Below are 14244 nucleotides of genomic sequence, written 5' to 3' on the forward strand. Positions count from 1 at the left end.
AATCCAAACCACAGCACTGTACCAGCTATGAGGAAGAAAATTAACTCTATCCCAGCCAAAACCAGGACAGTCAGTTAGATTTCACTATTAACAATAAATGGGGGTCAGATTATTTTGGGTATTTGTTAACAAACGTACTTTGTAATTACGCTGAGAATGCCATCCAGAATACCCTCTAAAATCTGCAGCAACTGTTAATCCAGAATAGCAAACAAGAGTTTGTAAATGTTTAAATAATACACCAGTCCTTGCCATCTACTCACATTAAAGAATTCATTAGTATTGCATAACACTTTGTTTACACAGGCTTTCCTGTTTGCAGGCCTTATCTCTTTATTATACTCAGTGTGTAACTTGAGAAATTGCCTGTGTCAGTGCTTTTGTCCATGAAAGTTATTTCACAGGGGCAACGCTGCAATGTGCTTGCTTGCCTTTACTAGCCACTTGTGACAGCAGGATTTCTTTGAGCACTACCTGAATTGTAGGCACATTTCCTGAAATGGGTACAGGGAGGGTCAGGAAGAGCTGCAGTTCTGTAATTCACCTGTCTCTGGTCAGCACATCAGAGACGGAGCTGATAGTATCTAATTTACCACATTTATAAGCCAAACAGGAAATGGGAGAAATGGTGACTGAGGTGTGCCTTTGATCCATTGCTTTTGGTGGTGGTAACAGCACCTGCCTTACCTATTGCTCTGAAGTCAGTCTAAATAGTATCTTAGAAACAGCTCTGGTACTACATGTGCTTGTGAAAAATCACTATGTGAGATTTCTAACCTATGTCTTGGAGGAGGGAAAGCATGCTGCAGGTAAGCAGATCTGCATGGCTTCAGCCAGGGAGAAATGACTGTGTATGAAATGAAGGCTTGTAATGAGTATTTTTGAATTAAGAATATATTATCTAAGGCCTACAATGTATTTTCTAGTGCATAGATTAGACTGCAAGGACAGACTACAATGGTTTCTTATAATTTATCATAAGAATCTTAAACTGAATATCTCTGCAGATGCCGCTGATATGATGTTTTTAGCTTATCTTTGAGTGCTAATGTTCAGAGATGACTTAAAGGATGTTTGCTTTGGTTCTGAAAGTAGAGCTATGGGATCTTTGAAACATAAAAGTGATGTTTAGAGATTTATCAACATTATGTCTCAGCAATTCAGGCAGCTCCATGTTTGCTATAGGTATTTCATGACCTCACCATATGTGCCAGAGAAGGCTACAGATAGTAATGTAGGTATTAACATTTTTAACAGGTCTCTCTCACTTTCTTCATAGCAACTTGTACAGAAATGAATTTCATCAGTCCATAATGCAAAACAGGAAGCAGTACTTTTTTGACAAAAACCAGTTTAGCAATAAATAAATTTGCCAATCAGATGCTTCCTGTAGTGATTATTTTCTATAGTGCGCGAGAAATAAATTATACTCTATTTGTGATTAGTTATATTAATCAATTGAAAATAGCATTGCTCTTTGGGAGTTTGAGTGAACTGATCATAGTGACTAGCTATTTGTTTGCTAAAACCTGCTTTCTTGGATTTACAGAGTGATGAAGAAAAATTCCTTGGAGTTGCTAATGATTCTAACATGGTATGTGCTGTTACTGTTCTGAGCTAAATGCAACTGCTGATGAAATCTCTGGAGGACATTTGCAGGACAGGTTACCTATGTGAAAAGCTAAGATATCCTTCCGAGGCAGAGCTCAACACCTGGGTTATGTTATATTGTTTGACCATATTTACTTAGTCTTTAACTTCCTTGTCAGAGAGTATAAAAACTTGCAAATCTAATGTTAGTTTAAATTGCTATTTTGGAAGCTATTCCTTGGCATGTTGTTGTCTTCCATCCAACAGAGGAGGATCAAAGCCATTTTACAGCATAGGGAAACAGCAGGGAAAGCCAAGCTGATCACATGCTTTGTAAAGCAAAATAAAATTACTTCTCTGATACATGCATTAATTTCTTTATAACCTGTCCCTTAGAGACTGACTTGAGAGATTGTAATCTGTTAGTTTTGGGGGTTTTGGTTCAAGAATTTTTAACACTAAAATACATTTTTAGTATGAAACTGAAATCCTCCCTTAAACAATAAGTGTACACGTGGAAACTTTCTTGGACAGCATCCCCAGGTATGAAAATGCTACTTTATAAGATCTACTATGGGTCTGGTAGTACAGTAATTTCTTACAGAGTTGCATTAATAGGATACTAGATGATCTTGAGGTCCTTTCCAATCCTAACTATTCTATGATTCTATGATTTTTCCCACTAAAAGTATTGCTGTGCTCAATTTTTATCATGTCTTAAAGTGTGTCTGTCATAGAAAATAATTGTTTTTAAGATATTTAACTGTTATGTTGGTGGCCTGATCTACATTACTAACATTTGTGCAAACACTACTGTAGACCCCAAACCTTCATATATGCTTCTGCATATTGCTAAGCTATCAAATTGTCAGATTTGATACTTGGATAGGTGGAAGAGGTTGACATTCATAAGGGCTTCTGCTACTTCTACCTTACTTCTTACCTTGAGTAAGGTATTTCCAGCTGGGGCAAGTTTCAGGTTTACCCTTTTCTCTTACACTCCTGACCCATCACACCCAATACAGCAGTGGTTTAGTTCAAGAGCTGAATGGCAGGCAGCCCAGACATCCAGGGTGGAGTGGACATCTGAGCTGTAAGACCAGTTTGTCAAAGACATACTATTAAGGCTGTGATTTCGGTGTCTGCAGTCATTCACCTGGCACCATCCCAGTTTACTTTTTAGCATCAGAACTTGTGTGCTGTTTGAAAAAGGTCTTTTCCTGTGTAATTTGTTCATCTAGTGGACTGAATTTATGATGGTTGCTGAATACTCATGTTAGGCAAACCAGGAGATCCATATCAAGTACCACTTAACATATTTGTATTTGAGAGGCAAATATTAATGGTAATTAAATGCACATGAAACAGCAAAATAATTCCTTGTCTTTTCCATTGAAAGGTTTTGATCTTTAATCTTGAAGAGATAATACACTTCTTGCTGGCATTCCTGTACAAAATAAACTCAACTGGTGATCAACCAGATGCCCCCTAATCTGCAACTGTAAGGTTACTGAAATCCAAGATTGTGTAATAAAGCTCCCCATATAAAAGAATTACAAGTCTGTAACTATGTAGTCTTAAACATTTAACAAGCAGGCAAAATGATGACAAATATACCAATATTGTAAATAAACCACCAACTTTCCACTCACTTGCATGCGAAAACCACTGTGGCAGCGGTACCTATGATAGCATGTGCATTTTTCTTTTTCAGCGAGTGTTAGGTGCTCCTTTGACTACAAATGGCAGATTAACCATGAAATGCACTGGCAAAAATCAATGTCTTTAGGAACAGACTATTAAAAAATAACCCCCCACCCCCCAAAAACAGCTAGGGAAAAAGCCTCCATTTACCAAAGGCAATGCATCTCTAATGGAATCTATAATTTTATTCTTTCTGTCCTTCAGGACTTGTGTTGGCTCCTCTTATCAAAATTAAAATGTTGGCAGCATGAATTCTAGGACAGAAATGCCCTAATTCATCACTTTTTTATACTGAGGACTAGCATATGGAAAGCAAATCAATAGCAGAGTGTGAAGAGTTCAGATAGGAGAGCCTGCCTCATCAGAGGCTGTCAGGTAGGTGGATTAGTCCTTCTGTGCTGCTGTGGTTGTGCAAATTGTGGTATTTCTGCAACTGTGAAATTATATGCACTGAGAGAAATTGCAGTAAAAACAGTCTTACTGTGCAGAGTTTCCTAGAGGCTCCTTCACAAAATGTTATGCAATGGGAATATAAAGATTTTAAAGGCCCATCTGGGATTTCTGCATTTCTATTGCTTATTCAGATTTACCAGATGCAATTAATTCACAGCATGTCCTATGCATAAATAGCATCAAGCACAAACAAAACTTTATGCCTTTTGAGATGTTGGACATATTTCAGAGGTCTGGAGCATCTCTGCTATGGAGACAGGCTGAGGGAGCTGGGCTTGTGCAGCTTGGAGAAGAGAAGGTTCCAGGGAGACCTTAGAGCACCTGCGAGTGCCTAAAGGGGACCTATAAGAAGGTTGGAGAGGGTTTTTTTTATATGTTGTGACAGGCCAAAGGCTTTAAGCTGAAAGAGGGGTCTTCTTCCTGGACAGAAGTCAGGGATTGAGTGACCCAACTGACTCTTTGGTCTCACAAATGGTAAATCACAGGGAAAACACTGGTACCAGAGACCTGCATGTGATACAGAAAGTATGCTCTCATCATCAGCCTGTGGGAAACTGGCCTTGATACATCTCAAGGCAGCTCTGTTTAAAGAACAAAAGTAAGCATTGACTGGTTGTAGAACTGATTAACAAATAGGATTAAAGTAAAGTACGAATCTGATCACTAAACCTTTATTTCCTCATACCCCAAGGCTATTTGCCTGAGAGGTAATTGTCATTGTTATACAAATTTCGTCTTAGCCACGATCTCATCCAATTAATGTTATTTACAATTGATTAATATCAGAGGCAATAAGCAAGCAGAGCTGGGTGCACCGAGGAGTCTGCTCCACCAAAGACGCACACCAGGATCTTTGGGGTACAGTCTCTTACACTTCTCGGTCTTGGGTTTTAGCCAATCCTGTTGTCTTCTTTACCCGAATGTCGACGTGGCCCTTTCCTTTGTTTCCTTCTTGTTTGCTGGGGTCTTTCTCCGGTGAAGACGTTGCTGAACTTTCTTGGTAGTGTATTAACAGAAAAACGCTTACAAGCTTAACCGCAGTCTTAACAGTTTGTTCTATACTTTATATGGTTATTTGCCTAGTACGGAAGTTTGCAGCATCCTGTAACAAGATGTATCTCTCGGTTATCTAACCTCCTTAAGCCAGTCAAACAGATAAACAGAAACACCCTTTGAAAAACAAAGCAATTGATTAGGAGAGATTATCACTTTGTTTCTCTTCCCTTTCATCATTTGTATTGACAGGAGCACTTATGGTAATCACGGTCACACAGGAGGGCTGGTTTCACACAAAGTGCAATGGGGACAAGGGCTCCTAAGCTCCTGACACGAATCATTCCCGTATATTTCACATCATGATGCCCATAGGTATCCCTTTCCGCGGGAGGGGTTGTGGGAAGTGCCCACAGCCGCTGGGAGGCACAGACAGGGCCGAAAGCCCTACGGGAACGCGGGCGCCCTGCGATGCTGCAGCCCACACACCCGTCCTGCCCGCTGCCCTCTCAGCTGGGAAGCTGCAGGGTTAAGGCAGCGGGGCGGTGCCGGAGGCTGAGTCGAGGCGAGATGGGACGGGTCGGAACTCGTCTCATCTCGCCTCCTCCCTCCGCCGGTAGGCTTGGAGCCGATGTGACGGACCCGCCGTCTTTCCGGGCCATGGCGGCTGCCGTCCGGCTTTGTCTCTGTGTCTGTCTGCTGGGGCTGCCCTGCGGTGCCTTCGCTTTCGCCCCGGGGCCCGGAGGTGCGGAGGGGACCGGATGGGATTCGTTGTCGCGGGAGAGAACCGTCCGCACCCCGAGCTGCCCCGGGTGTGCGGGCAGCGGGAGCCGGCACCGGGAGCTCCATGCTTGCGCTCAGCAGGATGCTGCTGCGTCTGCCGGCTCTGCCGCTTGCTCGGTCGTCCAGGTTCTACGCCTTAAGCTGCCTGTCCCCTGTTTGAGCAGTAATTCAGCTGCCGCCTTAGGAGGGCGGGTTTGGAAATATGCGTAATTATCTGTTCAAAAGGAATGCTTTCTGTTTGTTTGCAGCAGGATTACGTAGCGGAACAGGGACGGACTTTGCTTAAAGCCCCTCCTAAAGCTTGCAGGCTATAGAATTCAGGAGCAGGTAGAGCTATAAAATACCCCTACTTCATATCACTTCCCTGAAGCCGTCTGAAGAACATGCCACAGATGAAAGCGAGGAAATAGAGAAGTGAAAAACACTTTAGTTCTGCTTAGACCCAGTAAAAATTCCTGCATGTGGGAGGAACTAATCCCAGTATTTACATTTCTTCACAGAAATAATAGATGTTGTGACATTTATGTATTTATTTACTTATTGGAAGTATGTGTTATCGATAAAAACTGATAAAGAAATGTTCATAAGTCACTTTTCCATCCTGGAGCGTAAGTTAATCCATCCCTAATTCTGTTTCCTCATAGATGGCATGAATGTCCTGTTCATAGTTGTGGATGATCTGCGTCCTGTTTTAGGCTGTTACGGAGATAAGCTGGTGAAATCTCCCAACATTGATCAGCTTGCTTCTCACAGTGTTGTGTTCAGCAATGCGTACGCACAGGTGAGCTAAATAAATAGTGTCCCTTCTATGCAAAGTAATGACTGTTTTTATCACAGTAGGTGTTAGGCAGACCGCTGGAAGAAGCAAGTATTTATTAACCTTAAGTATTTCCACTAGAAAATAAATAGTTGGGCTGAGCTATACTGTATAAACCCGTCTTTACTAAGGTGAGAAAAATGAAAACAGGCATTTGAATGATGATATGTGTGTAGCCCTTGGAGGAGTATAATGTCACTCAACCATTTTCACTGTTAGCAGCAAAGTGCTGCTTAAAAATCCTAGTTTACTAAATTAGATTTTTTTCCTATTGTTCATAAAAGATTTTTTTATTGTTTTTAATCTAGTCTTTTGAGGAAATCCATAGACTTTAATGGAGGGGCAGCTGGTGTGGTAAGCATCACTCCTAAATACACAGGACTTGAAGTCTCACCGGTTGCTCTTAAATACTTTATGTAGGATGCCTACATTCCCAGCTATCTCTCTACTGAGAAATTAGAAGTTTGAATCTAATTCTTGCAAGTAATTAGGGCTTTGAAGCAGTAGCTCTTGACTCTGCTAATCTAAAATTGAACTGGTGAGGCCTTTGGACCATAATCTGGACCTTCTGTATGTTTATCCTTCTCCTTATTCTTTGGGCTGCCCAGATCAACTAGGCTTTGGGCTTTATCAGTACGGTCCATCTGCCACTTCTGCTTAATCCTGTGTGTGAGCTACTAGATTTCAAAAGCACTTTCTTCATTGCAACCTGACTTTTCCTGTTTTGTGCTACTAGCTGCGTAACCAAAGGTTTTAGTGCTTAGGAATTGGTTATTTGAGGAAAAATTATAGATGGGTAAATGCGTATCTTGCTAAAAGCTTGCAATTAGAAATTGATATACTGAACAAGGATGCTGTTTATTCCACTTTGAAGTGATATGAAGCACTTTCACTGCAGTTCTGAGCCTTTGGAGGTTTTGCCCAGCTATGCCTAAGGGATTCTGTGCATGTGTTCTGCTTGTTTGTCCCAAATTGATTCTCTCTTTGGCTGGCTCTCTTCTCAGCAAGCCGTGTGTGCTCCCAGTAGAGTGTCGTTTCTTACTGGACGCAGACCTGACAGTACCCGACTGTATGATTTCTACTCCTACTGGAGAGTGCATGCAGGAAACTATTCCACGATGCCACAGTATTTCAAGGAAAACGGCTATGTGACCCTGTCTGTGGGGAAAGTTTTTCATCCTGGTATGGTTTGACTTGTTATTTGCTTAACATAGACATACCTAACATGTATATTCTCACAAACAGACTTTACATATATAAGCTCTGTGATTCTTGTCTATATTGACAACCTAAATTATAATCATGAACCAGATTTTACAGTGGTTGTAGGTTGTCTTCAGATCTTCATTTTAAATCGTAAGGAATTAGAGATGAATATACTGGATGACTTTTATCTAACTACTATCTTCACATCTTGTCTAGGATTGTGGGAATAAGTATCTAACTCTCTAAAATAAGTCTGGAAGTTAGGTATCCACTGAAGCTGAAATTACTGAACAGTCTCATTTTGTTAGTTCTGCATATTCATATTTCATAGTAGGCTGGCTGTCTGGATGAGGAGATATAGGCCATATAACTAATATTTCCAATTAAACAGGGAATCAGTTCACTGGTCAAAAAGCAGTAACACTACTGAGCTGAAAAATACTGTAATAGTGACCCTCTTTTTGGTAGTACTTCTAAACTGAACTTGTGTTTTTATATGAATTTTCAGTTGATATTAAAACTAATTAAGGATGTACCTGAAGACTGTTATTCACTCTGGTGATTTTTTGATGTATTTTTGTTGCTCTTCCCTGAAATAAGGTTCCTCAAGAGGCTTCAGACACGTTTTACTGATGAGGGAGAATTTCAGGGGAAAGATGTTTGTCTTAAAGTTATTGACTTTTATTTATTGGTTTTCTTTTTCTCAGTTATCAAAGGTCATTTAAAATGTTTCTCCATTTAGCATATTAAAAAAACCCCAAAACACCTGAAACCAAGTTATATTTGTGTTTGAGCTCTTCCTCTTTCAGTAAGCTGTTAGAACGTTCCTATGTGTTCACTCTTCTCAGGGGTATCATCCAATTACAGTGATGATTATCCACACAGTTGGTCGGTTCCACCATTTCATCCTTCAACTGAAAAGTATGAAAATGATAAGGTAAGAGTGATTTCTGGGACCTTAACAAAGAAGTTTTCAGGATATAACCAAGTTCTTTGTGTCAGGCTTGAGCTATACTCTGGGTTTTGGAACAGCAACCTAGTGTGGGGAAACAACTAGCAAGTCTGATGCTTTGTTTCTTAGTCTTCCAAAATAAGGCCTGTCTCTTCAGCTGTGTGTTAATTCATGTGTCCATCTTCAATTAGTATTTGGGAACAGAAGTTACTGAGATGTAAAAATGCTTGCAAGAAAGAGTGATCTTAATTTGTGTCTAGGTCTTGAATTCCTTTATTTGAAAAGTGCAGTTGTCAATTTCCACACTAGTCTTGCTCTGTTTAGTAAGTGACAAGACACTGCCAATGGGCTTGGTGAGCTTCATTCTGTAAGGAGTTCAGGGCTGAGCAGTGGGAGGTCATAATTAAAATAATCCTTATTTAATCTGAAACTTTATAATCTGACTTAGTTTTCTAGAATGTTTGTTACTCTAAAGTGTGGCCCAAAATAATCTGTTTTGTTTATGCAGACATTGCAATGGCATCATGTGCTAGAGTCCATATACTGCAAAGCTTGTTGCTCCAGCCATGAGGCTACAGACAGCCTTGGTGATGTGCTGCTGAAAAAGACTGATTTTAACAACAACTTGCATCCATGTACTTGTATCCATGGCATACTTTATGTTTATTAGCAGTTCTCCCAGGCACCCTGCGGAGGCCACCTTTTCCTGTCAACCGTTTAGTCTGATTTACCTTCCTTCACTGATCTTATATCAGCCACTGCTGGCATGTGCTCAGAAACAAATCAGTAAGCAGCTTTCTTTGAGCTCTTGGGATCAGGAGTAAAAATGCATGTATGTAGAGTAACCAAATTCTGTCTTTTTTGTCAGTAGGTTAGAGGTTTTATTCAGCATAGCAGTTCAGTGTTTTCCCATATGTCTATGTTTAATTTCCTGCATAGCTTCTGAGAGGATTCTGTTTTTCCATAGGCATGGAAGTTGCTTTCTTCAACTCCTGAAGCTGTCTGCTCAGTTATCCATATACTTGGCACCTTTAGTATTCATAGAAATGGTGAAATTCCTTTTTGTTTGTATCCGATCTGCAGATGTTGGTTGGTAGAAGTATTGAGAAACAAATAGGTTTGAAAGTTACAGAATAGAGGATTTCTTCTTTGCTTTTACAGAAGTTACTTAATTAATTATTTATTTTCTGTTTTTAAAGACATGTAGGGGAAAAGATGGAAGACTTTATGCTAACTTAGTGTGCCCAGTGGATGTGACAGAAATGCCCGGTGGTACTCTGCCTGATATTCAGAGCACTGAAGAGGCCATACGCTTAATGAATGTTATGAAAACCAGCAAGCAAAAATTCTTCCTGGCTGTCGGTTACCACAAACCACACATCCCACTGAGGTACCCGCAGGTGAGGAAACTGGAGCCTGCAGGGAAGGGAACTTAGACAAGCATTGCTTTTGCTTTTCAAAGCTGTTTCCAGAAGTGCTTTATTGCTGTTGTTTCTGGAAAGCAAGCTAAAAACCAGCCTTGATTTAGTGTCACTTTAGTAATTGCCTGTGGTGCATTTCAGAATGTTTAATGAGAATGAGTTGTGACCACAGCCAAAAGCCAGGCTTCTACCACCATAATAGTGACTGCTATTGCATGGAGATAGTGTTCAGCTTGATGGAGTATGACATAATGAGGCCTTACAAAGTCTTGTACTGCACTCCCTGTTGGAATTTGTGGCAAAACTCTTACTCATTTCAGATGAAGTGATGTTAGACGTTTTATTTTAGTGTTGCTTTGAGATAGGAAAGGTTGGTTTTAGGTACTTAGTATTTTTCAGGAATTGCTTGGGACTGGCTAACATAATATTACTACCTTTTACACTCTGTGAGGGATTGAAGGCTTGTAAACTACGAATATTCAAGGTCATGCAATGGAAAATGGTTGCTGCTTTACAACGCAAAGTTTACAGTAGACTTTAGAAGTGGCAGCAGTCTTTATGTCTGTTTGTATTGTAAAGGAATTTCTCAAGTTGTACCCGTTGGAAAACATCACGTTAGCCCCAGATCCCTGGGTGCCTGAGAAACTGCCTTCTGTGGCGTACAACCCCTGGATGGATATCAGACAGAGGGATGATGTGAAAGCATTAAATGTTAGTTTCCCTTATGGACCACTTCCATATGACTTCCAGGTAAGCTGCCAATATAGTGCACTGAAGTCAAACTGCCTTAACTTGTTCAGATGCAAAGAAGCAGTCAACTGCTCTCAGATTCCAGGTATTTGGCAACTGACAGTTGCAAATAGGAATTCCCTGCCTTACAGAATGTCACCCCTGGCTTTGTAGCCAAACCTTCGCTATAACTGCAGTCAGGCTGGTGGGGGCATGGGGGAAGAGATCAGCCATCAGCTAGTGATAGTAGAATGTGCTCCTAACAGAGTGTATGTAGCAGCTCTAATGTTGTGTTTAATTAACTGAATCTCTTCAGCTGTTTCAGCCACTGCTCAGTTTCTCTTCTTTTGCAAGATTTTTCCAGTGCTCCTTCCAAAACAAGGAGCACTGGCTGGACTCTGAGAGAAGCAGAACTAGTTGGTGTAGAACATCTTGCTTGAAAGAACTTCTGAGTGGTAGACAGAGTTTTCTGACATTACAAACACATAAAACACAAAAGCTTTACCAGTAAAATCCTTCAGTTCCTTTACTTAGAGAGCCACCCACTGGTTCTTCCCTGTGTGTGTCTCAGGAAGAGCCAACTTTTGTTTCCCCTGTTTTCTGAACTTGCAGCGGCAGATTCGTCAGAGCTATTATGCAGCAGTTTCTTACCTGGACACGCAAGTTGGCCAGCTCCTGAATGCTTTGGATGATGTAGGGCTCTCAAATAGCACAATAGTGGTTTTTACTGCTGATCATGGTAAGCATTGAAATTTCTGCAGCTCACTGTTAGTAACTTAATTGTGCAACTCAGTGCTGGCATATTAATCAAGCGTGTGTGTATGTAATGTACAGCAGAACAGTCATATCTTCTGTATCTGGCTAGTCTGTCTCTAATTACATGAACTGACACAGGCTTTGGTGGCTGCAGTTCTGTCCTTCTACAGGCACCTCTCTGTAATCAGGTTGAGCTACTGAGGGATGAGACTGTCTGCCAGGGTGCTGGGTTGACTGTTCTGTATTCCCACCTCCTGCCGGAGCAGTTACTTGTGCTGGGAACAGTTCTGTAAAAGCATAGCAACAACTTCTCCCCCCGTACAATGTGTAGAGAGCCATCTGGTACGGTGGGTGACAGGCTTTCTCATTAACTGCTGAAGTGTGTTTTCTTGCACTTGTTGTGGCTGCTTGCAGAGCATCTAAACTGCTAGCAATATGGCCCCCTCATCACAATTGAGGTCTCGCACACTTTAGATCTTGTTGGTAAAAAAAGTAAATCTGAATCATGGGACAGGTACCTCAAGCATTGCATGTTTGTTTCACTACTCTAGTATTCATTAAAATACATCACCCCCCTGCTTGCTTCTAACTGGGGGATGGCTTAACTGACTTTAAACTGTTAGGCTATGTCTTAACTAATTCAATTAAAAGTCACAAACTTAGTTAATTTGGGTTGATTTGTCTGATCATGTGTGTATAAACAAGCCTTTGGGTTGTAGAACAACAGGTACTAAAGTGACTCTAGATCCTCCTTCTGACTTGCACTTGGACTTTCCGTTGTAAGCTGAATTTGAGTGCCTTGTGGAATTGATCTGGAGACTTTTGCAGGCACTGTGACACACCCTAGCTCCTCTTTCCTGTTGTTTTAATGCCAATTTCCTCATTTTCATTTAGAGTTGGGGAAATAAGGAAAGGTGTAATTATTTTGTTAGTAAAAATAAGTATCAAGTTGTAAGATTTAGGTGGCTGTTGAATTAGTTTTCATATTAGAGAAAAACCTTGTTATATTTAAATACAGATTGTTATTTGCCTTTTAATATCACTTGAGAACAGATTAGTGCCCTCAACAGGCAGAGTCAATTTAGAGTGAAAAATGACTCGTAGATTACAACCTGATATCTCTAAATTGTATTCTTTGTCACCTAGGATGGTCCCTGGGAGAGCATGGTGAATGGGCAAAATACAGCAATTTTGATGTTGCTACCCGTGTACCGCTGATGTTTTATGTACCAGGAATGACAACGTCCCCTGTTATTCCAGGGGAGAGGGTGTTCCCCTACCGTGACCCTTTTAGCCATATTTCAGACTTCATGCCACAAGGTAATATTTGCAGCATTTATTTTTTGTTTGCAGTGGGTATGTGTAAAGGAGAGGTTGTGAGGTAATGATGCTTTGCCTGCGGGCAGATTGAGTCACCATCAGTACAGGCATGCTTGGACACAGGCTTTTGCTTTGATTAGATCTGCTTTAGTGGAAACAGCTAGATGTCAGCATTAACACAGCAAGTGATTTATTTGTGTGTAGAGTAGATGCCTAAAAGGATACTTGACCTACCTTTTATAGTGGTGGCTGCTGTCTTTCCAACAGCGATTAGTAAATGTTCTCTGTGTAGTGTCTGTACTTAAAATGGTGGCATTGGAAACTTTTGATGGAAACTTCGTGGTACTGGAATTTGCAATGTCTTGCTGAAGAGTTTTTCTAAGTAAAGAATATTATTGTCTTGAAGGCTGCACGTTTGAGAAATAAGTGCAAAAGTTTTCTCTGTTCTAGTGAAAATACATCATAAATGCCTAGACGAGCATCTCCAGAGCTAACTGCCACTTTTTAATTGCCTTCTCTTTGTTACCCCACAAATCTAGTACAAAGTGCTTCCAATAAAACACCAACTTAATTATCAGAATTAGAACAATCAGAATTTCCAGAATGTTCTGCTTGTGTCTGTCAAACTGTCATTTTTCATAACTTGTATGTTTCTGTTTCCTCTAGGGCAAAGCAAAAAAGTGGTTGAGCTTGTGTCCCTGTTTTCAACACTTGCTGAACTGGCTGGCCTGCAAGTTCCTCCTGTGTGCCCTGAGCCTTCATTTCATGTTGTACTGTGCACTGAGGGGTCAAGCATTGTCCGGTATTTTAATGTTTCTGAAGAGAAGGATGGGTGTGATGACACTTTCAGATGTTTTAATGAAGAAACTGTTGCTTTCAGCCAGTATCCCCGGCCTGCAGACACTCCTCAGTGGAACTCTGACAAGCCAAAGCTGAAAGACATCAGAATCATGGGCTATTCCATGCGTACAATTGACTACAGATATACTGTGTGGGTTCAGTTTAATCCTAACAACTTCAGTGCTAACTTTGAGGATGTGCATGCAGGAGAGCTGTACATGGTGGAGACTGATCCAAACCAGGATTATAACATCTATAACAATACGTTACATGTTTGGTTTTATAAGAAAATCCTTGGCTTCCTGAAGCACTAGTTCAGAAACTCCTTGCAGCTGAAGTTTTTTTTGCATAAAACCTTTCTGTTGTACAGGAAACACCTGGATTGAATTAAAATCCTGAAAACACCAGTTATTGGCTTTCTTTTGTTACAGCCTTTATTACATTGAAGTGGGCAGAGTGAACTTCTGCAGCTGTGTGTTCAAACACAAGCTCTTAACACTTCTGAAAAGGGCACACAGGGTATCTAGGCCCACACTGTGAAACTTCTCTCTGGTCTTTTGTTCTGTAGTCACTTCTGTGTGTGAAAGATAGGAAAAGAGAACCTTCTGTGTTTGAGGTGTCCCTGCCCATGGCAGGGGCGTTGGAACTAGATGATCTTGAGGTCCTTTCCAATCCTAACT

The 14244-nt window shown here is 40.8% G+C and overlaps 1 protein-coding gene across 5 annotated transcripts; it reads left to right on the forward strand.

The window, feature by feature from the left end:
- Nucleotides 1–649: 649 nt before the first annotated feature.
- IDS (iduronate 2-sulfatase) lies at nt 650–13971 on the forward strand. 5 transcript variants are annotated; one of them, XM_034064339.1, is made up of 10 exons: nt 1578–1594; nt 3499–3669; nt 6168–6304; nt 7345–7522; nt 8395–8483; nt 9698–9898; nt 10499–10669; nt 11261–11387; nt 12551–12724; nt 13391–13971. In XM_034064339.1, the coding sequence occupies exons 3-10, from the start codon at nt 6173–6175 to the stop codon at nt 13876–13878; spliced, it is 1560 nt and encodes a 519-aa protein (XP_033920230.1). In that variant the 5' UTR covers nt 1578–1594; nt 3499–3669; nt 6168–6172; the 3' UTR covers nt 13879–13971. The 5 variants fall into 5 exon arrangements, with proteins under 5 accessions (XP_033920229.1, XP_033920231.1, XP_033920230.1 ...); XM_034064338.1 differs by lacking the exons at nt 1578–1594; nt 3499–3669 and adding an exon at nt 650–809; XM_034064340.1 differs by lacking the exon at nt 3499–3669 and having other exon boundaries at nt 1547–1594.
- The last annotated feature ends 273 nt before the right edge of the window (nt 13972–14244 follow it).

Source organism: Melopsittacus undulatus, chromosome 6, assembly GCF_012275295.1.
Source record: "Melopsittacus undulatus isolate bMelUnd1 chromosome 6, bMelUnd1.mat.Z, whole genome shotgun sequence".
In the NCBI taxonomy this organism is placed as follows: domain Eukaryota; kingdom Metazoa; phylum Chordata; class Aves; order Psittaciformes; family Psittaculidae; genus Melopsittacus; species Melopsittacus undulatus.

Excerpts from the sequence above, each read along its gene's own strand:
- IDS (XM_034064337.1), top strand. The coding sequence starts at position 5,401 with ATGGCGGCTGCCGTCCGGCTTTGTCTCTGTGTCTGTCTGCTGGGGCTG. Across the intron at positions 5,486-6,167 it reads TTTCGCCCCGGGGCCCGGAG|ATGGCATGAATGTCCTGTTC; the intron begins GTGCGGAGGGGA and ends GTTTCCTCATAG. Across the intron at positions 8,484-9,697 it reads AAAAGTATGAAAATGATAAG|ACATGTAGGGGAAAAGATGG; the intron begins GTAAGAGTGATT and ends CTGTTTTTAAAG.